The sequence below is a fragment of the Myodes glareolus genome, chromosome 4 (genome assembly GCF_982192425.1).
Source record: "Myodes glareolus chromosome 4, mMyoGla1.1, whole genome shotgun sequence".
In the NCBI taxonomy this organism is placed as follows: domain Eukaryota; kingdom Metazoa; phylum Chordata; class Mammalia; order Rodentia; family Cricetidae; genus Myodes; species Myodes glareolus.
In genome coordinates this window covers 10,649,297-10,675,942 of record NC_142029.1, presented here as the reverse complement: position 1 = coordinate 10,675,942, position 26,646 = coordinate 10,649,297, and the positions used below count along the sequence as shown (strand labels likewise).

The following is a 26,646-nucleotide window of genomic DNA, read 5'->3' as shown; positions in this document are numbered from 1 at the left end:
GTTACAGTGTTTTGTTACAGCAATAGAAATCCTAACTAAGACACCCACACAGACAGATACACCTACATATAAATAAAATATAATAAAAATTTTTTCTTTTTTTAAAAAAAAAAAAAAGAGGAAAGGGATGCCTACAGTCTTTAAAGTGCCTGAGTGTGGTTAGATCCCCGTGTTGGAGAAGTAACTCAGTACCATGGACAAGGCCCGGAGTTTCACTGAACCAACTGTGCCGAGCATGCCAGTAATCCCAACACTATTATCCACACTGGATCACAAATTGAGATAAATAATGGGTGTCTATGATTCACTGCTAATTTTTCAAAGTACTTAACAAACTATCTCACATAGTAAGTGTTGCTATAATATATAAAATTATTCTATACAAAGAGAAATAAAGAACAATATCAACCACTTTAGAAATTTACTATCCCAGGAAATGTGTCTTTCTCAATACAGTGTTTGTCTCTTGCCCAAGTTTATTTTCTGCACTCCAGGGAGCAGCTATCCTATCCAATGCATCACTCTTCCTTACAGTGGGCACTGTTAGATTACACCTGCACTCTCTCTTCTTTAGGACTTCCCTAATCAGAGGCTCTGTGGGTTTCATCATTAGAAATATTATCATGGGCCAGACAGTGGTGGTACATGCACATTTTAGTCCCAGCACTTGGAAGGCAAACACAGGTGGATCTCTGTGAGTTTGAGCTCAGCCTGGTCTACAGAGTGAGTTCCAGGACAGACCCAACAAAACAATAGACAAACCCTGTCTCAAAAAAAGAAAAAAGAAAGAAATATTATCATGAGGGCTGAAGAGAAGGCTCAGTGTTTAAGAGTACTGGTTTATCTCCCAGAACACCAGGTTCAAAACAAATTTCAGCACCCACATAGCAGTTCCAATTCCAGGGGATCTGGCACCAATGTACATGCAGGGAAAACACCAATGTATATAAAATAAAAAATAACACTGTTACCATATGTGTGCCTAGAATTTAGTACCCAGCTCACAAAAAGAACTCAAGAAATGAAAATAGCATCAGGATCTTAATCAATAATTCTGTATCGTGCAATATATATAATACTAGTTTAGACATAACAACCCTAATTTATGTCTACATGTGTATATGTGTCTGTGTGTGAGTATGATTATGTGGTACTTGGAATCAAACCCAAAACCTGGAGCAGACTAAGCAAGTGCTCTACCATGAAGCTATACCTCATACCCCATTCTTTACTGTTTAGAAGGTAACAGGAAGACACTGGGAGGTCACTGTACACAGCAGCTTGAACAGAGTTCCACAAACACAGGACTACCCAGAGCAAGTTCCACCTTCTCACCTCGCTGCCCTGCATGGTCTTTGCTGGATTAGCAGAAGGGATGGCAGCATTCAGCTCAGGTTCCGGCTTACACAGAAGGGCGATGGTGTCACGATGGGACTGGTAACGCTCTTTTACGTTTCCGTCAGCTTGCACAGCTTTATCTAAAACCGCTCTGAATTTGGATCCCTCTGGGGAAAAGAGTTTCCAGAACTCAGGCTCATGGGGTTGATGATACTTTAAAGTCCTGGTCCTCAGCTTGATCCCCCTTCCCTCTTCACTAGGCCCCAGACAACAGACCTAGACAAGAGACCTTATCTCCTACAGATCAGCGCAGTTTGGTTTTGGGAAAAAGACAAAATTGTCCATGAAGCTGGGGCACAGTAATCTGTTCTCATTTGGCTAACATTTGCCAAGTGAAAGAAACCTGACAGTTGTCTAGTTTCTTCTTACAACTCAGAACACAGGACGAAATCATTTACACCAAAACAAGGTACAACTCATGAAAAAGTACTCCTCTCTCAGAAGATAATCTCACTTCAAAGAAAAGTAGATCCATTTGAAAAATCTAACAAAGATAAAGTTGTTTCTAGCTAAAATGAAGACACTACGTATTGTAAACACAAACCTTAATAATTGAATTCTTAAAAAGCTGTCAAAGTAGCTGTTAAGGTTCATTCTCTTATCTACCTGGAATTCACTGGATTCACTACTAGGTCAAAAAGGAAGGACAAGATCATACCTACCACTTCATGTGTGTTTTTAAAATATATGTGGGGCTTGGAAAAGCTTGAGACTCACAAATCAGCTGCATTCCACTAGTCACTGGGAACCTAGATGAGTTTCAGTACTGTTTTGTCTTTGTCTTTAAACTTTGTTAATCAAGGGGAAACACCTGCATTTTCATTAGTCATATAAAGTTCAGTAAAAATGAGTTAACAACTGAGTCTAATTTAAAAATACGTGTGGATAAAGTGGGAACCGATTTGCATGCAGCTCATCTGTGCCGTGGTTACCTGCTCGTAAAGGCTTGTAGAGGTCATTGGATGCAGTCCTTTGCCAGCGTTCCTTGAATTTTGCTCTTAAATCATTATCAGTTGCTTCTTCTTCATCCAGCAATCTTAGAGACTTAAAAAAGGATGCAAAAATCCTTCAGATATCATTTATCATTTCTAGCATTAAAAAAAACCTCAATAATTTAATTGTTGTTTATGTGGTCTGAGAGAGTTGGTTGTTTGGTTTTTTGAGACAATGTCTTGTTACATAGCCCTAGTTAGCCCAGTACTTGCTATGAAGAGAACGCTGGCCTTAAATCCTTCTGCATTCATTTACTGAGTGTTGGAATTATAGGTGTAAGACACCATACCTGTTTTTGACCTGTTTTGACCAAACCCAACAGAGATAACGAAAGAGGCAGAAATATTTTAATACCACTAAATGATTGCTATGTAAATTTTGTTTAGTTTGAAATGGTCTCAATATAAAACCCAGACTAGCCTCAGATTTGTGACCCTCCTGCCTTCTAGGTGCTGACATTATTAGTACAAAAAATGATACATTTTTGTTGCAGAAATCTTGAGTTTTAACATGACAGAAAATTGATCTGGAGCAGTAGTAGAGTACTTGCCTAACAGGGACAAGGGGCTGGATTTTATTACCACCTCATTCTCTCTCTCTCTCTCTCTCTCTCTCTCTCTCTCTCTCTGTGTGTGTGAGTGAGTGTGTGTGTGTGTGTGTGTGTGTGTGTGAGAGAGAGAGAGAGAGAGAGAGAGAGAGAGAGAGAGAGCGCACACAGAGAGAGCAGTCCAAGTTAAGGGTATTTATTACTTTTCTCAGTAAAAGAAAACAGGGTGCTCAATGGGCATGCACACAGCCGTGGGCTCAGTCTTCAGCCCCACATAAAAACCAGGTGTAGCAGAACAAACACACCTGTAATTCCAGCACTTAGGACACGAAAGCAGGAAGATTAAAAGTTCAAAGGGTTGTGGTGGTTTGAACAGGAATGGCCCCCAAAGACTTATAAATTTGAATGTTACAGTCATCAGGGAGTGGCACTATTTGAGAAGGACTAGGAGGCGTGGCCTTGATGGAGGAAATGTGTCACTGGGGTGGGTTTTGAGGTTTGAGGCTTCTGTCTGCTCTCTATGGATCAGGATGTAGCTCTCCACTACTGCTCTAATGTTATGCATACCACCATGCTCCCTGCCATGATGAGAATGGACTAACCCTCAGAAACTGCAAACAAGCCCCTAATTAAATGCTTTCTTTTCTAAGAGCTGCCTTAGTAATGATGTCCCTTCACAGCAACAGAACAGTGAATGAGACAGGAGCTCATAAGGCTCAACCCCTAGCTGAGGATCTACTCCCAACTGTTGGCTGCTAGGGAAGGGGAGCAGTATTTTCCATCTGTGGTATGGCCTCTGATAGTTTGTCTAGGTGAATGACCCAACATTCATGTTCCTGCTAGAAGCACTAACTAGGCTCAGTGGATTAGGGAACAGGGGGAGCAAGAGCCATATAGGAGGGGGAAGTATGGGAGTGGTCAGAGAGATAGAAAGGGCTTGGGGTTGGGGTTTGATAGATACATTATATACATGTGTGAAACAGTCAAAAGAATAATTTTTAAATTATAAAACAATAAAAAGAAATAGATAGGTGGTAGTGGTGCATGCCTTTAATCCCAGCACTTAGAAGGCAGAGGCAGGTAGATCTCTGAGTTCTAGGCCAGCCTGGTCTACAAAGAGAGTTCCAGGACAGCCAGGGCTATACAGAGAAAGCCTGTCTTGAAAAACCAAAAAAGGAAAAAAGACTCATTCTCACTCAATAGAATTCTTCCTGAGAATAAATAAAGGCAAGGAAGGCACAGTGACCTCAACCAGACACTGAGTAATACCCCTCAAAACCCAGGAGGCACCAAGATGTCAGTTTCTACTTGAAAAGCCAATCTTTTCAAACATACCTCCTCTAAGATTTCTCTATTTCTTTGTAGTAACTCGGGTAGTTCTTTTATCAGCTGGTCGACAGTCTGGATGCCACCCTGCTCAACTACAGATGCAGATTTGGTAAGTATCGACTGAGGTACAGTGTCTCCAGACACATCTTCAATTGCTGCTGGAAGATTGAGGGAAGCCAATACCCTGAAAAACAGGAGGAGACATTGTATGTGTAGATCTACACCACCTTCAAAACAGCCGTCACTTACAGCCACCCACATCAACAATGGAGTTAGCATGACACAAGGATGACTCCTATTAAAAATAAGAGGGAGGAAGAAATCAGTGATTAATACAATTAAACTAATTAAAGAACAGACGTTGGGAGGGGGAGAGGAGCTATGTTGGCTGGGTGGGAGAAGCTGAAGGAGGGGAGTGGGAGATGGACACTACAAAGATTCACTGCATACCAGTATAAATTTTTCAATTAATTTATAAAAATTTAAAAGAACTGAGATGTTTAAGTTCAGAGTTCAGAATTAAAAAACAAAAAGCAAGAAAAATGCTGGGCACAGTGGTGCATGCCCTATTATAATTTTGTATCTATGCAAAAGATCAAAGTATCAATTACAGACTCACCCACATTCTGGGTTTTGTGGTGGTCACTTTTCATGTACATGAAAAGGCAAAGGAATTTATACATATTTACTATTCATGATACCAAAATAAAACAAGTAAGCCAAAGAACATGAGAAACAGAGAATCAGGACTTCAAAATTATCCTCAGTTATAGATGAAGTCTGAGGCCCTGGATGGAGAGATGGATGAATGAATGGACAGACAGACAGACAGATAAGATATAAGAAAGAAGGAAGGGAGGGAGGGAACTAGTACAAATGTTTCAGTAACAAAAAGTCAAAATTTACAATCATTTAAATTGAAAGCATCAAAAGCCAAAATTGAAAAAAATATGCAATCACAAATATCTGACTTGCATTTAAAATACATGAAGAATTCTTTAAGACAAGGATTATCAGGAGGTGACTCAGCTGTCAAGAATACTTGTTGAACTGGTAGAGAATACAGCTGCCATTACAATCACATGGCAGCTCATAATTATCCATAAAGGCAGATCAAGGGGATCTGACACCCTTTTCTGTCCTCCACTGGCACTGAACACACATGGTGCACATACATACATACATACATACATACATACATACAGGCACAATACTCATACACATTAAATATATTAGTTATATTTATAATAAAATAATATGTTAAATTGATCTTTTAAAGAAAAAAAACTTGCCAGTGGTGGTGGCACACACCTTTAATTCCAGCACTCAGGAGGCAGAGGCAGGGGCTCTCTCTGATTTTGAGGCCAGCCTGGTCTACAAAAAAAAAAAAAAAAAATGAGTTCCAGAACAGCTAGAGCTACACAGAGTAACTTTGTCTCCAAAAAACAAAAAACAAAAAAAAAAAAAAGCCTTATTTTGAATTTTCTTGTTAAATTTATTTATGAAAGGAGAGACACACATGTGGAGGTAGAGGTCAGAGGACAACTTGCAAGAGTCACCTCTTGCCTTCTACCATGTGGGTCTTAAGGACCAAACTCAAGTCATCAGGCTTGAAAGTAAATGACTTTACCCACGGAGCTAACTTACTGGTCCCAGGAAAACTTAAATTTTGAAAAGGCAATAAATGACTAAGAATATAATATAACACAGTGGTAAAAAAATATGCCTAACACATAAAAGGGCCTAATTTTGATCCCAGGTAGCCTCCATACCCTTACCCATCCCTCTGCAACACTAAGCCAAAATAAACCCTTTCCATCGCCTTTTTTGTCAAGGTACTTTATAGTAACAGAAAAGAAACTAAGGCTCTCCCTCGGGCAGTTTTCACAGTACTTTGTCATAATGATAAAATGCTCAGAGTATTGTGGGTGGAATAGAATACATCCTCCATGGTTCATGTTCTTCAACACTTGATCCCAGCTGGTAGCTGTTTTAGAGGTTGTGGAACCTTTAGAAGATGGAGAAGTGGATCCCTGGACGGCAAGCTATAGAGATCGCCTAGCTCTGCTTCCTGAGGCATATGTAGCATGCACTGTTAGTACTGTATATGGTGTGTGATGTGGCAAACTAAGATGTACACAATGTTCACACTACAGGGCTTACATTTATGGCAAACTGCACAGAGTGAACTTGACCTACAGTGACACAGAACACGTGAGAGGAGCCAGGAACTAAGGGCAGAGGGACTGAAGGGGAGGAGGCATGAGGACTGACATAGGTTATGTTCTTCGTAGGAGTTACATGGGTATTTGCATTTACCAAACTAAATGAATTACACTTTAAATGAGCACATTTCATTATGCGTAAATTTATACCTAGTTTTTAGCCCACGAAATATTTTCTTAATATAAAACTTGGTTTACAGTACCTAACGATTCAAAGAGTCTTTTGATTACATGTATTTCTGTTGAGTATATGTGTAGGCACTTGCATGCCACAGTGCACATGTGGAGGTCAGAGGACAACCTGCAGGTGTTTCCTTCCACCATGAGGGTCCCAGGAACAGAACTGGTATTATACGGCTTAACAGCAAGCACTTAACATAAGGCTGAGCCATCTCTTCAGCCTGGAACCATGCATCTTAAAGGGCTCATCTCTACTCATTGTTCATCAAGTAAGTCTCTTGAAATCCAAAATAGTAATCAAATTGTCTTACCTTTTTCTGTAATTCCATTCATTCCAACTCTAGTTTACGTAAGCCTTCTTAAGAAAATAACGGAAAAGAACAAGTATTGGTGTATCTAGGTCTGCTTGGTATTCATTTCCAGGCTCAAGGTTACAAAATGTTCATAAATTACTCAAAGCATAAGTAAGCAGCTGACTTAAGAACCTCTAAGTCAGCTTCTGAAGACCAGCTTCCACCTACCCATTTGCCAAAGTAGTGGCTTCTCTCATTTGAGCAATTGATCTGTTAACCAAGTCAGCTTTCCTCTGACCAAACACAGCCAGGGACTGTTGCACAGACACAGGGACCATTTTCTCAAACAAATCTAAAACAGAAGAGAAGGTCCAAGTAAGACATATGAAACAGACTCAAACTACAGACAGGACTACTCGTTTTCTCTGTAATGTCACAAGATCAGAAACTACATCATAATGAAAGCCAGTGGTAAACAGAACTCCAGATCACTATATTGACAGACAAGAGCAATGAAAGCTCCTCTCAGACCTTCATTCCCATAAGTTTCAAGTCATCATATATGAAGGATCTTAGTGGTTCTGCTTCCTTGATGACCAGACAGACTGTGTGATCACAGTCCGCACTTCCTAGCTATGTAGCCTTGGGAAACATACTTGCTCTGAGCCACAGCATCGGCATCAGCAGCAAAGACGTCAATAGTTGTGTCGTAGGACGCTGCGAGAGACAAACTGAGTGTATTTGTCCATCTTAGTCACTGGCACACAGTTAACACTTTCTGTTTATTAAACAAAACTAAGTTAATCACTTTTTCCTATTATTATTATGCAGGAGATCTGTTAGAAGCTATCAAATATTGCATATATAACATATATTGGCACTATCAAAGAAAGGCTGTAATAAAAACATTGACCTAATGCAAATACTACACTAGAATATACTAGTTTAAAAATTATTTATCCATGTACGGTGGCTCATACCCATAATCTCAGTCCTTAGAAGGCTAAAGCAGGAGATTTAGGAGTTCAAAGCCAACTTAGGTTACACAGTGAGATGAAGGCCAGTCTAGGCTACATGAGACCTCTCAAATAAATAAGTAAATAAAAAATAAATAACCATATGTTTATATTCAGTGATGGTATAACGAATGTTCCATCAGCAAAACAACTAGGCTCGTCTAAAGTCCTAATCTTATCAAAAACCTACCTCAAATATCCACGGTTCATACTTCACAGGTGCTCCGTTGCTTACTTTCCCCTTGGAAACGTCACAGAAGACACAACATCTAACTTTCCCACACTTTCTTGTCCATAGTTGGCTGTGTTTGCTCATCTTACTCAATCTAAAGCCAAGCTAGGCCCAGAACTCACTATGTAGGCCAGGCAGACCTCAAACTCAGATTCCTCCTGTCTCAGCTTCAAGTGTGCTGGGATATCAGGTGTGTACCATTTCTATTCCCATGTTTCTTTTAAACAACTTAAATGCAGGTTCTATTCTAAGTATTAGAGAAAATATGTGAGATTTTATATTATAACACAGATCAGCCTGGAGGAGAGAGAAGCCTTCATCAAAGCACAATTTTCTTCACAAAAAAATAGAAAATGAGTAGTTTTCAGGGTCGCTGAGGGGAAAAAAAACAAGAAGGGGGAGAACCCGGAGAAAACACAAATTGACTAAAGTACACAGGGAACAGACCTACCTGTGAACTTCTGGCTGATGGGTACATTGACTGGGGTGGGTTTCACAAGGGTGGCTTTGCCGATAGGATCTAGATCTTTAAGGTCTGGAACACGGTCATGATAAATGAAATCATTATCCTTCTTTGCTGCAGTAAGGGCACGGCTGATTTTGTCAGAAAAATCCTTCACATTGACATATTCGTCATAGCGAGAAGCCACATTCTTAATCAGTTCTGCTGCATGCTAAAAATAAACATTTATATAGACAGTGTTTGTTTGAAGATGACTGCTTTTTCTATCAAGCATTTTTAAACTCTCGAAATTCCAGTGCTGTGCTTAGCAAGATAACCTGGAAATTCCATGACAAAACATCTAATAATAAAAGGGGAGGAGCAGACAGCCCAGTATGAGCTGCCAAGGCAGCAAAAGAAAGCTGGGGGTCAATCAACACACCCCGACATTAATGAGGACTGCATGTTATTTCCACAAGCTGCACAACTATTAACAGTAATTAAGAAGTTCTGAGGGCCTTTATGGAGCCCTCGGATGAGAGTCTGGAAACCACAGACATCAGCGACCAGAGATACACCTCTCCATGCCTCTCCCATGAGCAGAACCTGAAGTAGCCGTCCTCTCAGTGAAATGGTGGAACTCGCCAAGAGTTATTCCACAACACAGGAAATCAATCAGCCAAGGAAGGAAAAAAGACGGTACAAACATAAGAATTGTAAGGGGGCTGGAGAGATGGCTCAAAGGTTAAGAACACTGACTGCTCTTCCAGATGTCCTTAGTTCAATTCCCAGCAACTACATGGTGGCTCACAACCATCTACAATGAGATCTGGTGCCCTCTTCTGGCATGCAGTCATACATGGAGGCAGCACACTGTATTGTATAGATAATAAATAAAATCTTTAAAAAAAGGATTGTCATGGAGAAGTGTGGTGTGGTGGCGCAGGCCATTAATCCCAGCATTGGAGAGGCAGAAGCAGGTGTTATCTCTGTGAGTTTAAGGCCAGTCTGGTCTATGTATTGAATTCCAGGACAGCCAGGGCTATCTATATAGAGAAACAGAGAAACCTCAAGACACCAAAGCAGCAAAAAGAAAAAAAAAGAAAAAGAAAAAAAGAATTTCAGAGGTGGTCTTGAGCAATGACTGGGGGATTAAAAACACTAAACAGGTCTTGCAGAGGGCCTGGGTTCAATTCCCAGCATGCACATACAGCTCAAAACAACAAGTAACTCTAGTTCCAGAGGGAATTCAATGCCTCCTGCTGATCACTGACATTGCATGCACATGGTGCACATACAAACAAAACATTATACATAAAAAATTTTTAAAAATCAATTGTAAGATATAAAATGAGTAGATGTTTTGCCACCTGCCATTATAGGATACAAAACTTCTTAGTTCTGTATGTAAGACACTAGCCATATAAGATAATTCAGTCCATATCAAAATAGATTATAATACCCCTGATCAAACAATACCTGAACTAAAAAAATAAATGAAATGTGAACAGCACCACGGTGTAATTTTCCAGAACTTTGAGCTCCATGTTAGAAACATAACACGTTATCGCATAAATCTGACACACGATAAGATATAGCAAGTCAAACACCAAAATCTCATTAGAAAAAAAAACGGTCTGAGCTAGACAGTGGTGGCACATGCCTTTAATCCCAGCACTTAGGAGACAGAGACAGGCAGATATCTCTCTCTCTCTCTCTCTCTCTCTCTCTCTCTCTCTCTGTGTGTGTGTGTGTGTGTGTGTGTGTGTGTGTGTGTGAGTGTGTGTGTGTGTGTGTGAGAGAGAGAGAGAGAGACAGACAGACAGACAGACAGACAGACAGACAGACACTTGTGAGGGAACATGGAAACCCAGCTTCTTTCCTGTTCTTTTGTTTTGTTTTTCGAGACAGGGTTTCTCTGTAGTTTTGGAGCCTGTCCTGGAACTAGCTCTTGGAGACCAGGCTGTCCTCAAACTCACAGAGATCCGCCTGTTGCATGTTGCTTTAACCATGTGGTCCTTAGGGACCTGAATTCAGGCCATCAGGCTTTTTTAGCTGATCATGACTATCAGCTGAACCATCTTACTGGTCCTGTGTTCCTGCTTCTAACTTTGATAGATCAGTGGATAGATGGATGGATGGATGGATGGATGGATGGATGGATGGATGGATGGTAGAAAAACAAAAATATTAGAAATAAAAAATCCAGTAAATCAAATAAAACACTAGAAGCATCACCAACAGAAGATAGAGTGGTCATTCACCATGCACAAGGCCCTAGGTTGAATCTCCAGCATCAAATAACAAAGTGCACTGCTGTGGTTCTAGCACTGAGGAGGCTGAGGTAACATCAGGAATTCAAAGCTAAACAATGTGACAGCTACACAGTGAGATACTGGTTCAAAAAAAAAAAAGCCAGGAATAAAAGATGATGAGAGCATATCTGTACCCTAGCATTCAAGATCCAAGAAAATCCCAAGTTTGAAGCCAGTCTAGGCTACACAGGAAAATTCTGTCTTGAAAACAAACAAACCTGCAAATACAAATAGTCACTGAAGCTAAGTAATGGATACTTGTTAACTCATACTTCTAATTTGTGAGATTTTTCATGACAGTTAAAATTTGGCAGTAGTAAAATATACCTAGACCCTCAGCACTCAGGAGACTGGAGAAGGAAGATCAGGAGTGTGAAGCCAGTCTGGTCATAAAGTGTGGTGGTTTGAATGTAAATGGCCCTCAAAGCGTGTGGCATTAATGGGAGGTGTGGCCTTGTTGGAGTAGGTGTAGTCTTGTTGGAGAAAGTGTGTCACTGTGGAGGCGGACTTTGAGGTCTCCTATATGTTCAAGTTATGCCTAGTTCACTTCCTGTTGACTGCAGGATGTAGAACTCTGAGCTACCTCTTCAGCACCATGTCAGCGAGCATGCAGTCATCCCACAATGATGATAATGAACCTCTGAACTGTAAACCACTCAATTAAACATTTTCCTTTATAAACTTTGCCATGGTCATGGTATCTCTTCACAGCCTTAGAAATCCTAAGACACACACACATACACACAGATACACACACACACAGACCCACTATATACCCACAGTGTAGAAGGAAAAGAACCACACAATGAAAAGACCAGAGTACATGACACCACATCTTTCTCAAACTGTGGAGCTATGATCTCCAGTTTATAAACCTACACCACAAGTTAAGCAGTACATATCTTCCTGGGACATGACAATTAATTTAGAATATTTTTACAATAAATAAACACAAATAAATAAGGGAATATAATAAAAATTGTAAATGCAATATTTAGATACCTGTAAGAGTTTGCAAAACATGCTTGTAGGTATAAGGATGAAAACTACCACTTGCCTCTGCTGATAAAGGCAAGGAACAGGAAGTGTTTATGGGCAAACTGGGTCTCATTAGGCAGAAATGGGAGAAGGATGTCACCTAAACATTTATCACCAAGAGACTCACCTGCAACCTTGCAATCTCTTCCCCAAACTTCTTCTGTTGCTTGGCCAGGATGGACTGGTGGTACTCAGCATTGGCCTGCATAATACACTGCTTGGCAGCCAGGGTGGGAAATACCTCCTGGAAATAAAAATACTGACCAGGGAGAGTCCAACCACACAAACCACCACAGACAACAGGATGCAGGAAGAGAAAGGAGAGGAGACAGAAATTACAATCACCCAGTAATGGTTTAGATAGGTTAGTCATTAGGTGTGAGCAGAGAAGACCTTGTGGTTTTGCAGGAAGTACCATCTATGAATTCAATTTTCTTTCAGTTAAAATTAGGGTTTGTTTATTGTTTGTTGTTTTAAACTGTTAAGTAAAGCTTTTTTAAAGTTCATTCTATGGAGTCAGGAAATAAGCATTTTGTTTACAAGGAAGATAGGAAGGCATGCATGAGTTGGGAAGTTCATGGAGGAATACTAAGCCCAGCTTTAGAAACTTCCTTAGCCCTTACCCAGCCCTCAGGTACCTACACCACCGTTACTCACATATACTAATGAAACTGCTCTAGAGCTGACTGTTTCGTCATGTTTAAAAGACAAAAGACAGTAAAGTTAAGTCCTCACTTAAATTCTTATGCTGAGAGACTGTAAAAAAAAGATTATGGTAGCCAATAAAAAAAATCATTTAATAGCATATAAATATTAACATTTCAGTATTATCTACTCAAAAATACATCCCAGACATACAACTGATTATAAAGTGTAAATTTGCCCTAATTTATTTTTAAAATAACTATAGTCTAATATACTTAAATCCAAACACATAACCAAGAAAGTCACTATATTGGTAGGAACTCTTCCAAAACAATCAAGTCCCATCCTGCAACCTCACTGCTTTTCTGAAGTATATGGTATTTTTTAAAACCCAATAATTGTTATATCAATTATAGATAATTGTTATATCAAGAATCTAATGACTACCATGAGTGTTTCCTGTCTGCTAAGAAAAACCAGCACTGAACCACTACTTACAAACATCCAATCAGAACTAGAACTGAGTTGCTGCTTACGGACATCTAGTCAGAACTGGATGCGAAAATACCTCAGGAGACTTAGTGAAAGGAGAAATTCAAACACACTGTAGTCCGAAACTGTCCGTACTCAAGGAAGGCTGGAGCATCTCAGTAAAGATGTTCCAAGAAGACCCAGGAATGCTGCAGACATGGCTTTCAAGCCTTTGAGATAACAGGGCTGTGACAGGACTGACTTACTGATGTGGCAGGATATGACAGTGCACTGTAAAGCTATATATGGAAAGAGGTTCTGGATACCACAAGGGTCCTGGGCAAACTTCCTAAAACTGGAGGAAGGGAACAGTGGCAGTGCTATGGATGGGATGGATGGGACCCACAGAGTCTTAGGTGCTAGCTAGGCAAGTGCTCAACAATGATCTCAAGCCCAGTGCGCCTGAAGCCCATAGATCTCGATATTAATTCTCCACTGCTCATGTACTATTGGGTACCTTCCATCTATTTCAAACTGTACCCTATGTTCTCGAGGTTTCAAAATGTACAAAGATCCCTGAATAACATAAACTCACAGATTCTCCTACAAATATCACTTACTAACACAAATAACCAATTCTTTGTCCAGCTGTGAGAAAGTGCAGTTAAAACGTCCTTCAAGCCAGGTGGTGGTGGCACACACCTTTAATCCCAGTACTTGGGAGGCAAAGGAAGGTAGACAGATCTCTGTGAGTTCGAGGGCAGCCTGGTCTACATAGGGAGTTCCAGGACAGCCAGCACTACACAGAGAAGCCCTATCTTGAAAAACCAAAAAGGAAAAAAAAAGTCCTTCTTGCTGGTGTTCAATGCTCTACTTTAAGAACTCCAGCTCTATCAGCCCGGCGGTCACATGCTCTGTCATTTACAAGACATGGCTGGACAGTCTTCCCATTACCCCTTCAGAAAAGCTTACATTGCAACAATGCTTCCTGCGGTTTGTGGTCAGGATGGCTGCTTTTCCTTAGCTGCCCATTAGCAGCGAAATGTCCTATACCTGTTGGTAAAACTTAATTCTAATCAAAGAATGGGATGAATTTAGGTTTCCTTTTCCTTTTTTCTTTACGTCTGTTTTTGCGCTTTAAGGCTCATCCTTAAGAAAATAGGACAACGATTAAAAATGTGAGTCATTGACATGCTTCACACCATGCTTCTTCCAAAACGTCAACAATCAGGGTGATGAAATGACTGAGGACAGATGAGCAGCATTTCCCAGAAAGAGTTTTAGCTCAGAGAAATAAACTTAGTGAAGAGTAAAATAGAAAGGCATCCCATAAAAGAACAATTCATGCATCTTACAACGTAAGAAAACATTCTAAATCTACCCTTCAAAGGTTCCATTAAAATACCAGATCTCTTTGTTGAAACATACTTTTCAACCTTTTCCTCACACATAACAATATTCCCACATGCAAAATAACCAAGTGTCAATGAAGACAATAGCTGACCTTGGGTAGAGTGTCTTTGTACTGACACTGTTTGAAGGCATCACCAAAGTAATCCGCAGCCTGGTTTGCCAGCTTAGCTATGATGGCATCTTTCATTTTATCTGAAATAAAATGTTAAATGATCATTGTAACTGAGGTACATGAGACAAGTGCCAGCAAAAAAAAAACTCAGCAGGGGAACGTGCATACACACTGCACTACTTTGATAGCCTGCATTCCATCACAGGACTCACAGTGGAAGGAGAGAACCAACTCCTCAAAGTTGCCCTCTGACCTCCACAGAAGCATCATGGTACACATGTGCCTGCATTCACTCCCCCCCACCCCCCACACACACATACAAACTAAAATAATAAAGTAAATAAGATAACCTGATACATGACTTGGCATAGATACTGAAATTTAAAAAAAAAAAGAAAATGTGTACACCCAGGACTGGAGCAATGGCTCAGCAGTTAAGAGCACAGGCTGCTCCTCCAGAGAGCCCACAGCAGCTTACACTTATCTAATTCCTGTTCTGGGGAATCCAATGCCCTCTTTTGGGCTTCAACGATATCAAAAGGCACACAACTGGTGCACATACACACAGCAACCACATATCCACACATATTTAAAAGAAAAAAAGACAAAAGAAAAATTTATATATGTCTAAAGAAATCCATATTGATGAAATTTAGTCTTCTGCACAAAAACTATTTCACAGGTAGCAAAACATGATGATGTAAGCCTATATAACCCTAGTACTTTGGGCCTAAACCCAGAGGATCAAATATTCAAAGCTGTCCTTAGCTACATAGCAAGTTCCAAGCCAGCCCAGGCTACATATGCCTATTTTGAAATAAATAAATAAACAATTCCATAAACGAGGCAAAGCCACAGCAATAGGTAATGGCTACTGGCAGTTGAAGCAGAAGGAAGGAAGTGAACCTGACATTAGAGTTATTCTTGGGTGTGGTGATATCTTAACATAAGGCAGTGGTGACTATCAAGTTCTGTGAATACTCCAGAAAGCACTGCATTATAAAGTCAAAAGGGGAATTCTGAGTTGGTGTGGGAAAGTCCTTCTGTCTATGTGTTGTTTTTATTGGTTAATGAATAAAGAATCTGTTTCGACCAATGACTTAGCAGGGCAGAACAGAGATAGGTGGAGAAAACTAAACTGAATGCTGAGAGAAGGAAGGTGGAGTCACTGAGACACCAGGTAGCCACTGCTGGGAACAGACAAGCCAGAACCTTGCAAGTAAGCCACTGCCACGTGGTGATATACAGATTAATAGAAATGGGTTAAATTAAGACGTAAGAGCCAATAACAAGCTAGAGCTAATAGGCCAAGCAGTGATTTATATAATACAGTTTCTGTGTGGTTATTTCGGGGTTGAGCAGCCAGGAACAAATAAGTGGCCTCCTACAACACTGAGTTATATGTCTTCTATCTCCACATAAGCTGCTTCTCATTTCCCTCCCCAACCCCATGATTTTTTGAAGTAGTCTCACTCTGTAGCCCAAATGGCCTCCAACTTAGCCTAAATCTAACTCCTATGACTATAGGTATGAGTCACCACATACAGAATTTTTGGGGTGTGTTTGTTTGTGACAAGGTTTCACTGTTGCCAGGTTAATCTGACAGTCACTAGGTAACCTAGCATTGCTTCAGTATCTTGGCAATCCCCCTGTATCAGCCTCCCAAGTGTAGGGATTACAGGTATGAGCCACCACACCCAAGTTGCCATTTTTAGAAAAAAAAAATAAGTTGTGTTTATGCTGCTTCCACATTTTCGATTTCTCTGTACTCAGACATTCAGTCTGTATCCCTCACATTGTCTTACATACCTTTACAAGGATTGTCCTTATGCCCTAGTCACCAAGGATATTGCCTGAATAGCTTTTTGTCATTTAAGTGTAGTATAAACAGGATGACCTTAAAGAAATCCTTCTTGATGGCTCAATGATTAAGAGTACTTGCTGCTCAATCATGAAGACCAGAGTTCAAATCCCAACACCCATATCAAGCAGCTCACAATGCCTGTGACTCCAGAATCGGGGGACCCATGCCCTTTTCTCACCTGTAGGGCACAGACACCTGCATATACACTTAAATCAAACCTTAAAAGAAATCATTGGTCTCCCCATAGCCATCCCACAACCACACCACCAGCCACTGCCACATGAAGGAAGCATTCTACCTTCCTCCAGGCAACTCTCCCTTGGCAGTGAGCTTGACTACTCAATGACCCAATCACTATCTAGGCATAAAAGTCTAGCACTTGTTTTCACATGTAACACAGTAAAGAAGAAACTGAAGTTACCTCGTGTGGCTTTTAAGAAAAATACTTCTTGAGCTTGGGCCAGCATAATAAGACTGAGGGTCCCAACAGTATCTGGAGATATGTCCACAGTAGGTTCTCGACTTAAGGCAGATAAAACTGTGTCTTTAATATGTAAAAAGGCACCACTAGCAAACTAGAAGGAGAGAAAAAAAATCTTTAACATTGAAACTAAATTTTCTACTGTTACACACAAACATCTACAAGCCAACTGAGAAAATGATAAGGTAACTACACGCACATTTCTATACTGTGATCTAAAGCATCTCATTCACAGACAAGGGCCTTACCATGATTCTAGGGCAACAAAAAGTTTATCAAAGATTCACAGGTGACAACAGGGAAGAGTAAAGTAAGAGAATGGCAAAAGGTAATCAAGGTTAACTTAGTAGACGCACTTCTTTAAAACTTACCCAAGAACAGATGAAGAGATAAAAGACTATTCAAATGGCTACGTGTGTACACAGTGTGTGTGCATGCGTGTGTGTGTGTGTGTGTGTGTGTGTGTGTGTGTGTGTAGGCCAGAGGACAATCCCAGATGTCGTCCTCAGGACCACTGCCCACTTCCTTTGAGACAGGGCCTCTCATTGGTCCAGAGCTCACCCATGAGGCTAGACTGGCTGGTCAGTAAGGCCTAGGGAATGCATTATAAGCATATACCTCCAAGCCCAGCATTGACTGTATAGATTTTGGGGATCGAACTCAAGTGAGCTTACAAGGCAACTGCTTTCATTATTGACTGAAACATTCCTTCAGCCTCTACTTGTTTGTTTTCAGTACAAAAATGTTCTTGCTTTTTATCCCAAACAAAATCATCTTTCAAATAAGCATACTGGGCTTAGGGGACACCCCAAATGGCACACTCTGAGGTCCAGCAATGCCATTGACAGACATTTCCTGGCCTTCAGAACTTCCTAGTGAAATGTACCCCTTTACATTTTTCTTCCCAAATTTTATTTTGGGGTTACTACTAAAATTACTTTATAAGCTGAGAAAAAGGAAAAAGTCAAGTCAATCTGGGATCTTAGAGTGAGTTAAATTGGTAAGATAATGCAAACCTCAAAGTCACTGTGTTAACAAGACTATCATGGGATCAGCAAGATGGCTCAGTATGGAAAGGTGCCTGTCACCAATCCTGACATCCTGAGCTCAAGCCACAGGACCCACATGGTGAAAGGAGAAACCAGTTCTCACAAGTTGTCCTCTGACCTCCACACACATGCTCAACCATACCAATATACACACACACAAACACACACACACACACAGTTTTTAAATTTAACATTTTAAAAAAAGATATGACATTGTTCTTATCTTTGAAACAAAAAATAAACTAAAAGTGAGTAAATGATAAAGTGGCAGGAAACAGCATGCCGTATGAGCCAATGAGCAGTCCCTAAGATAGTAAGCTATCCTAAGAGCAGTCCAGGCCTGACCACATTTAAACACAACTTCTCCAGAGTCTACACGTAACTTAGTTTTTTGTCAAAAGATCTTAATTTTGCCATACCACTGAAATTGCGGGTGTGCCTCGCCCTGAGAAAACGCGCACACAAATGTCTAACCATTTTGACTAAAGTCATTTAAGAGGTTTTCTACAAATGTATGGCATTCGCCTACACATTTCATCTTTGCTGTCCAATCAACATTCATTGAGCCTCTATTATGTGCCAGGCACTGTGCTAGGTGCTGGTGTGAGTACAGAGAGGAAAACAGACACGGGCACTAGAACAAGGGCTGCAGGGCTGAAGAGTTTACCCAAGGACTCAACGAGGATCAGGTTACTGAAGAGCACAACTTTCCCGGAGCAACCGTCATGAGGAAGGCAACAGCTATCATCTAAATGCCATCACCCCTTGCATCCAGTGCGCATCCCTGTGTAGGAACTGCTTTTCTGCATACCTGGTACTGCTTAGCAGCGGTTTTCAATCCTTCATCATTATCCAGGTTCTGCTCTTGTGCAATCTGGCTAGCTAAGGCAGCACAATTGAACAACACACAGCTCTTTTCATATCCTAAGCTTGCAAGAGCTGTAAAAAAAAATTGAGAAGAAAAAATGTATCAGATTATTTTTTACTAAAGAAAACAATATTTAATGAGAAATATCATGGCCTCTATCCCAGGGGCTCTCCGAAGACCTTCCCTCTCACCTACTGCAGACCGGCTGCCATATTCCCACATTATACTCATCAAAAACTCAAAAGAAGAATAAATTATTCTTTCTCTCCTTCTCTTCGTTCCCACATTTTTACTACAGTCAGGTTCAAAATGTAAAACTTATCTTTATGTTATTTCTCACTTAATTACTTAAATTCAAATAAATCATTTCCAATTTTCTATGACCTCTCAAATTTTTATCTTCCCCCCACAATGCATGCATATGCACACATGCACACACATGTACACACACCAGTCTTTACATCAACTTAAGCATACCAGTGCTTTTTTGATGGTCTTCCAGATCCCCCTTTCTCTGATGAAAAATCCACACAACCCACATCTATCAACACAGCTAATTAACTTTTAAAAAGAAATGAACAAGAAATGACAGAGATAAACTGCAACTTTTTCTTGAAGGAATACAAAATGCTGCAGGTCTATAGGAAATTATGTGTAGGTCCTCAAAACCTTAAAATGATTCTTATGACCCCAAAACTCCTCCAGGGCATATGCAAAAAGAGCTGAATGCAGAATCTCATGGGGGAATTTCTGCACTTATGTTCAAAATAGCAACCTGAGGGAGCATCAACCAAAGGATGTATAAACAAAATGACGTATAAACAGTCAATAAAGTATTTACTAGTCAACTTCCAAGAAAGGAACCTAATGTAAGACAAATCTTGAGGACATTACACTAAGTGCAATAAGCAATCATGAAAGGCTAGGATTCCACTTACAGGAAATACTTAAAGGAGTCAAAGTCTTAGAGAAATAACAGAGATAAACTGCAACTTTTACTTGAAGGAATACAAAATGCTGCAGGTCTATAGGAAATAATGTGTCGGTCCTCAAAACCTTAAAATGATTCTTATGACCCAGAAACCCTTCCAGGGCATATGCAAAAAGAGCTGAATGCAGTACAAAGACAGTGGATACCAAAGATGGGGCCAAAAGGCTGTTGTTTAGTGAATTAAAGCACTTTTGCAGAGTTGTTAATGATGTGATGTACCCTCGCACTACTAAAAACCACATACTTCAAAATGGTTAAAAGGTAATCTCATGCATTGTGCGTCTTACAACATCTTAAAAAGAAGACATGTAAGTCTACTTACATGCAGTACTTAGGACAGTGAGATTCAAAAACAAGAGGACTAACATGTCTGCCAGAAGCTGACAGAAGAGACACTGATCACCAAGGCAAACACTCAGAAGGCTGTCTACACAGAACAGTACACATTCCATCTCAAAGAACCAGAGCAAAAGACAGCTGTTTACTCCACACAGTAGGGCCAGGAAGTAGCTGGCACCTCTCTAAAAGCACCCAGTTCTCTACTTGTTCCCAAACCCATCATGATCTCCTCACTCACTCACTCAGCAGACACACCAATTGCTCTAATCTGCATTCTAAATAACTACAAGAAAACAAGGTAACATGAAAAAGGCAAATAGTATGCGGAGGTCCCGAGAGAAACAGATGACCAAGGAACAATGGTGGTGTGCACCTGTACTCCCAGCATTCTGGGAAACATTCAGGGCTTCCGAGTCCTCCTTGGCTAAATAAGGAGATCAAGTCAGCCTAGACTACATAAGATACTATCTCAAAAAACAAAGGTAACTAAAAACTGAGCCCAGAATAAATGTAGACAATTTCAACAAGTCAAAGATCCATGCTAACATCCTTAAAGAAACCTTAAGGCTGTACATGCATAAAACAGTATACACAGTTACTGCTGTTGTCATTTTAGGGTACCAAGGCTGGCCAAGAACTCTACGTAGCCAAGGCCAAGTTAAAATTGATAAACCTGCCTCCCCATCCCAAGTTCTGGGGCTACAGAATGGTGGTAACTTTAACATGCCCGCCCCCCTAACTGTGCTAGTAAGAAACCAAGTGTCGGGACCACTGAACAGCATCACCTTGAAAACACTTCAACATTCAATTCCATGGAGAATGCTTCTTCCTGGTCCTCCATGGTCCAAACACTTTTTCTCAACTTCACCCGAGCTCTAGAATTTATATGATTTTCCCTATAATCTGTCAAAGGTGAATGGATTTTATTCATGAGTAACGGTTAGCAAATCTAGATCTCCTCACTCGCTCTCTCTCATCTGAGTTTTAAATCTACTATTTCCAAATGTCAGAGAAATCTTACACAGAGGTAACTGAGAAACCAAACTCAACCTATCAAAAACTAAATATCCAGCAGATCAAATCTCAGACTCTTAGCTCCTCCTCATCTCTCTGACGGGAAGTAAAACCAGTCAATTTCACCGCCCAGAATTCCTTCCAAGCCCAACTTTCTCTGACCATACCCACTACCTAATCTAGACTCATCATCTCTCACAGATCTCTCAAATGATCTGTTTCTCTAGTCCTAGAGGCAGGCTCTCTGCATTCCCATCTCAGCTCCTTTCAGCCCTAGCTACACACCCTCCACAAGTCACTTAACCTTTCCAAGCCAATATACTCAACCAGCAATGAAAGTGTCTTTCCTTATTGCATTTCTGGAGAATTCAGTAACATACTAGATAGGAAACCTGAGTAAGTAACAGTAATGACTGGCTCTTAATATGTAAGTGGGAAAGTAAAATTCAAGAGCACATTTGCACCTCTTTACAGTCTATGCTCCATTACAATTGCTTTCCTAAATCCAATTCAATCTATGGTTTCAAGCCATAATAATTATTACATTGATCACATCTTATATAGAACATATATAATATTTTACAATATTCCTATTTTCTCACCTATACATAAACACATATATTTACTTAAGTGTATCTACGTGCATACCATATACACACACACTTATATTAAGATATTTAGTCTATGCTATATCTTTTTGTTTGTTTGCTTTTTATTTGAGACAAAGTTTCTCTGCGTAGCCCTGGCTGTCCTGAAACTCACTATATAAACCAAGCTGGCCTCGAACTCAGAGATTCACATGTCTCTGCCTCCCAAGTGCTGAGATTAAAGGTGTCCGACACCACACCCCATGCTGTTAGATCTTACATAAGGTATATCTACTATGTAAGAAATACACACATCATATGATATTTTTATAAAATATGGGCATCATATAATGTGAATACAAATATACTATAGTTTATACAAAGTAACAGCATGATTATTTATTATTCATTGCAGTTAATACTTAATGAACACTGTTTAAAGACTTTAAATGTTTTCACTCTTTTATCCTACACAGTAACTCCATGAAATAAATACTATTTCCACTTTTCAGATGAGGAAATTAAGGCTTGTGCTGTCTGATCAAAATGCCTTCACTTTCTGACCTTGGTTATGATGTTTGTACAAACTCATCCTTCAAGACCTAACTTGTTGCTTGCTTTCTGCAGGTAGAACTAACTTCTTCCTCATCTATGCTCCCATGAGATCTTACAGCCATGCCTCAACGGCTTCCTGTTCTGAGAAATGAGCCGCTAAGCACTTTGTTGTTGTGCATGTAGTTACACAAAGTAAGACAGGTACAATACCACCAGACAACAATCGTATGTGGCCACCATCATACATGTAGTCTCTCATGGATCAAAACATCATCCCATGGTGCATCCTACATGCATGTACACATAGTACATTTCAATGAGATAACTGTCTTCACAACCAAACTGAATACAGCTGCCTTATGTATCTTTGTAACTAGGACAGTGCCTGGCAAGGCATGGGCTCTGCAAATATTTTGAAATTACACTGGATTAGAAGTTGAAGCTAAAAATAAAATGAAATCTTTAAAAAACAAAACTTTAGTAATCACAAGGAATTAGGAGAGCAACTTTAAAAAATCTAAAAGCAGTAAAAATGCTCAGGTCAAGTCTATAATTTTTATTAAAAATTACATACCCAATTTTACAGATCCTCCAAACAAGGAACCTTTATCAAAAGCATCCTTCCACGTAAATGTCAAGCAGATCTAGAATGAATGAGAGGAAACAAAAACTTCTATTACCACCTTGGACCTTGTTAAATACTGAAGAAAATCCAAGAAGGGGAAGGACAGAGTTCCTTGTGCAGCTGTCACCTCTAAACAATGACCCCCTTTCCTTCTTAAGGACATTTATTTTCCATGTAAAACACTAGCAGTAAGATATTTCAAAACATCATTCTATGTGGTCTTTATAAACAAAGGCAAGCAAAGGAGAAAAAGCGCTGCAAGTTTTCCTGGTGGACAAAACTGAAAAGCACTGTTACAAAAGTAGGAAAAATGGGCTGGTGAGACAGCTCAGCAGGTAGAGAGCTTGTTCCACAATCATTACAAGCTGAGTTCAATCCCTGGAACCAACAGAGTTGTCTCTGACCTCCACGAGCAGGACCATGGCACACACTCATACACATCACATACACACATATAATAAACACACCCTCTTTTTAATAATATTCTTTTTAATAATAAGGTTTCATTATTTAACCCTGTGTAAAGAGGCCCTATCTCGAAGAGGAGAGGGAGTGGGGGGAGTGGGAGGGTGTTGGGAGGAGGGGCGAAAATGGAAACTTTTATATTTTAATAAAAAAAAAAAGAAAAAAAAGAGACCCTATCTCAACCCTCCACCCCCTCAAAAAACTAAAAACAAAAAGTCCAGGGGAAATAAGCACATTATTTCCATCTATAAGCAGATCCCATTGGTATAAGATACAAATTAACACTCTGGACTGAGGAAAACAAGAAGAGAATTCAGGAGAATCTTCAGAAGGACAAAGATTCACATCAGACAAACCTCAGAAGTTCTAATTTATATAAAACTCCACAAAAGACCAAACATAGTAAAGACACATCATTATCTTCAATGAAACAGTATCCTAGGTGGGAAGAAATGGGTGACCTGTCATCACCACACAACTTTATAATAAAATTAATAGTTTACCTGATTTTCAGAAAATGGGAACTTGGGTTCAATAGAACAAATCTGATCATAATATCTAAAAAAAAAGAAAGATTAATTATTAGCAGGGTATGATATGAACTTATATAAGTCCAATTGCTTTATATATTTATATATATGTATATATACACACATATGTGTATGTATATATGTATACATATATATATATATATATGAGCTGGAGAGATGGCTCAGCAGTTAAGAGTACTGGCTGCCCTTCAGAGGACTGGGGGGTTCAACCCAAAACACTCATGGTGGCTCCCAACCATTTGTAACTCTATTTCCAGATTTCTGGACTCTGGCATCCTCTTCTGGCCTCTGTGGGAACCAGGAATGCATATGGTACACATACATGCAGGAAAAACACCCATACACATAAAACTAAAATAATAATTTTTTTTAAAGAATACACCAAAACTACTTGTGGCGGTTTAAATGAAATGGCCCCAAAGGCTCACAGATTTGAATGTCTTGTCATTAAGGAGTGGTACTACTTGAAAGGAATCAGGAGGTGGGACCTTGTTGGAGTAGGAGTGGCCTTCTTGGAGGAAATGTGTCACTGGGGTTTCAAAAGCTCGAGTCAGTGCCAGTATCTCTCTTCCTGCTGCCTGTGGATCTGGATGGAGAACTCTCAGTCAGCTACCTCTCCAGCACCATGTTGTCTGCTTGCTGCCATACTTCTCGCCATGATAATAATGAACTAAACCTCTGAAACTAAGCAATCCTCAGTTAAATGTTTTCTGCAATAAGAGCTGCAATGGTCACAGTGTCTCTTCACAGCAATTCAATACCAAGACACTATTTGTCCCCAACTACAGTGGCCCACAAACCCAATTTAATCATTTGTTTTAAAGTTACTAAACACAGTCCTTTAACAATTAAGCCACAGACTAAATTGCACAATAAAGAACTACACCAAAAATGAAAAGGGATACTTGTAGGATGGAGGCAGCTTGTTTGTACCAGATGCCCAGAACCAAAATAACCACACAGAAACTGTATTAATTAAATCACTGCTTGGCCTATTAGCTCTAACTTATTATTGGCTAACTCTTACAACTTAATTTAACCCAACTCCATTAATCTGTGCATCACCACGAGGTCATGGCTTACCAGCCAAATTCTAGCATGTCTATCTCTGGAGGTGGATTCATGGCATCCTCTGACTCCACCCTTCTTTCTCCCAACATTCAGTCCAGTTTCCTCACCTACCTAAGTTCTGCCCTATCAACAGGCCAAGGCAGTTTCTTTATTAGCCAATGAAAGCAACACATAGGCAGACGGACCTTCTACACCAGATATTCATCACCACAGATATTCATCTAGTATTATAGAGTAAAAGGAAATAAACACATATTTGAAAACTTTTGAATTTTTTTTCCAGTTTTTCAAGACTGTGTTTCTCTGTGTAGCCTTGGCTGTCCTGGAACTCACTCTGTAGAGCAGGCTGGCTTCAAACTCACAGAGATCCTCCTGCCTCTACCTCTCAGGTACTAGGATTAAAGGCGTGTGCCACCACCACCCAACAATTTTGTATTTCTTAAAATATTTTGTTAAGATCACAATGTTTGGTCTGGTGTGACAATTCACAGCTTTAATCCCAGTACTGGGGAGACAGAAGCATTGGCCAGCCTTGTCTACACAGCAAATTCTAGAACAACCATGGTTTTACAGAAAGAGCCTGTCTCAAAATTTAAAAAAAGGTTGACTAAGTCTATGTCTATTGGACACATTTGCATAGCTGGTCAAATGATTAACAACAGATCTACCAACTTTCAGACATTTTTAGGTATGTCCATCACAAAGACACACAGTTCCCAAAACTCACAAAGCACATCCAATGCAAGCATGTCAATCTAACAACCTTCTTTCTTGTTCATTACAGTATATGTTCTATATAGTAGCCAACATTTCACATAACGAAGCAAACTGACCCATGCCCAAGACATTGCTCAGGGTGAGCTGCTAGCCAGCAATCAGAGGATGAAGAAAGGGTCAAAGTTATGCTTTCTGACTGGACATCTACCGTCATGTATTCCTGTCTACACACCCCCATCTTCATCATGACTAACTTTCCCATGATTATTTCTGGGGGAAAGTTTCAAGAAGGCAGGCCAGAGAGGCAGAAAGCAGCATGTCTGGCTGCAAACTGAAAGAACTAAGCCATTATGTAAACACATATGAAAGCTAATGGGAGTCAGTTATCTCACTGTCAGAAGAAAGAATCATAAATACTAGAAGAGGCAGGGCTGGAACAAACTGAAGCCTAGACTGGCCTAGTGTAAGCAGAGACTGCTCTTTTGTTTCCCTACCATTCAGGCCCAAATAATCACACAGAAACTATATTAATTACAACACTGCTTGGCCAATAGCTTAGGCTTCTTATTGGTTAGCTCTTATATCTTAAAATAACCCATTTCTATTATTCTGTGTATCTCCATAAGGTTGTGGCTTACCAGGTAAAGTTCTGACATCTGTCTCATTTGGCAGCTACTTGGTGTTTCTCTGACTCTGCCTATTCTCTCTATATATCTCTGTTTGGATTTCCTGCCTAGCTTTACTCTGCTAAGCCATTGGCCAAAACAGCTTCTTTATTAACCAATGGTAATAAAACATATTCACCGTATACAGAGGGGAA

At 39.9% G+C, this 26,646-nt stretch overlaps 1 protein-coding gene across 2 annotated transcripts in view; it reads right to left on the bottom strand.

Annotated features, from left to right (window-relative positions):
- Pdcd6ip (programmed cell death 6 interacting protein) overlaps positions 1-26,646 on the bottom strand; it is a 51,932-nt gene that overhangs the window by 11,348 nt on the left and 13,938 nt on the right. The window contains exons 2-12 of one of the 2 annotated variants that reach the window (XM_087905190.1): positions 23,991-24,045; positions 22,972-23,041; positions 18,855-18,982; positions 16,935-17,088; positions 14,629-14,729; positions 12,136-12,267; positions 8,665-8,887; positions 7,194-7,317; positions 4,274-4,451; positions 2,331-2,442; positions 1,336-1,505 (exon numbers count right to left, since the gene is read on the bottom strand). In XM_087905190.1, the coding sequence (XP_087761316.1) occupies positions 1,336-1,505; positions 2,331-2,442; positions 4,274-4,451; positions 7,194-7,317; positions 8,665-8,887; positions 12,136-12,267; positions 14,629-14,729; positions 16,935-17,088; positions 18,855-18,982; positions 22,972-23,041; positions 23,991-24,045 (1,447 nt within the window). The remainder of the gene's footprint in view (positions 1-1,335; positions 1,506-2,330; positions 2,443-4,273; positions 4,452-7,193; positions 7,318-8,664; positions 8,888-12,135; positions 12,268-14,628; positions 14,730-16,934; positions 17,089-18,854; positions 18,983-22,971; positions 23,042-23,990; positions 24,046-26,646) is intronic. The other variant, XM_087905191.1, reaches the window with a different exon arrangement.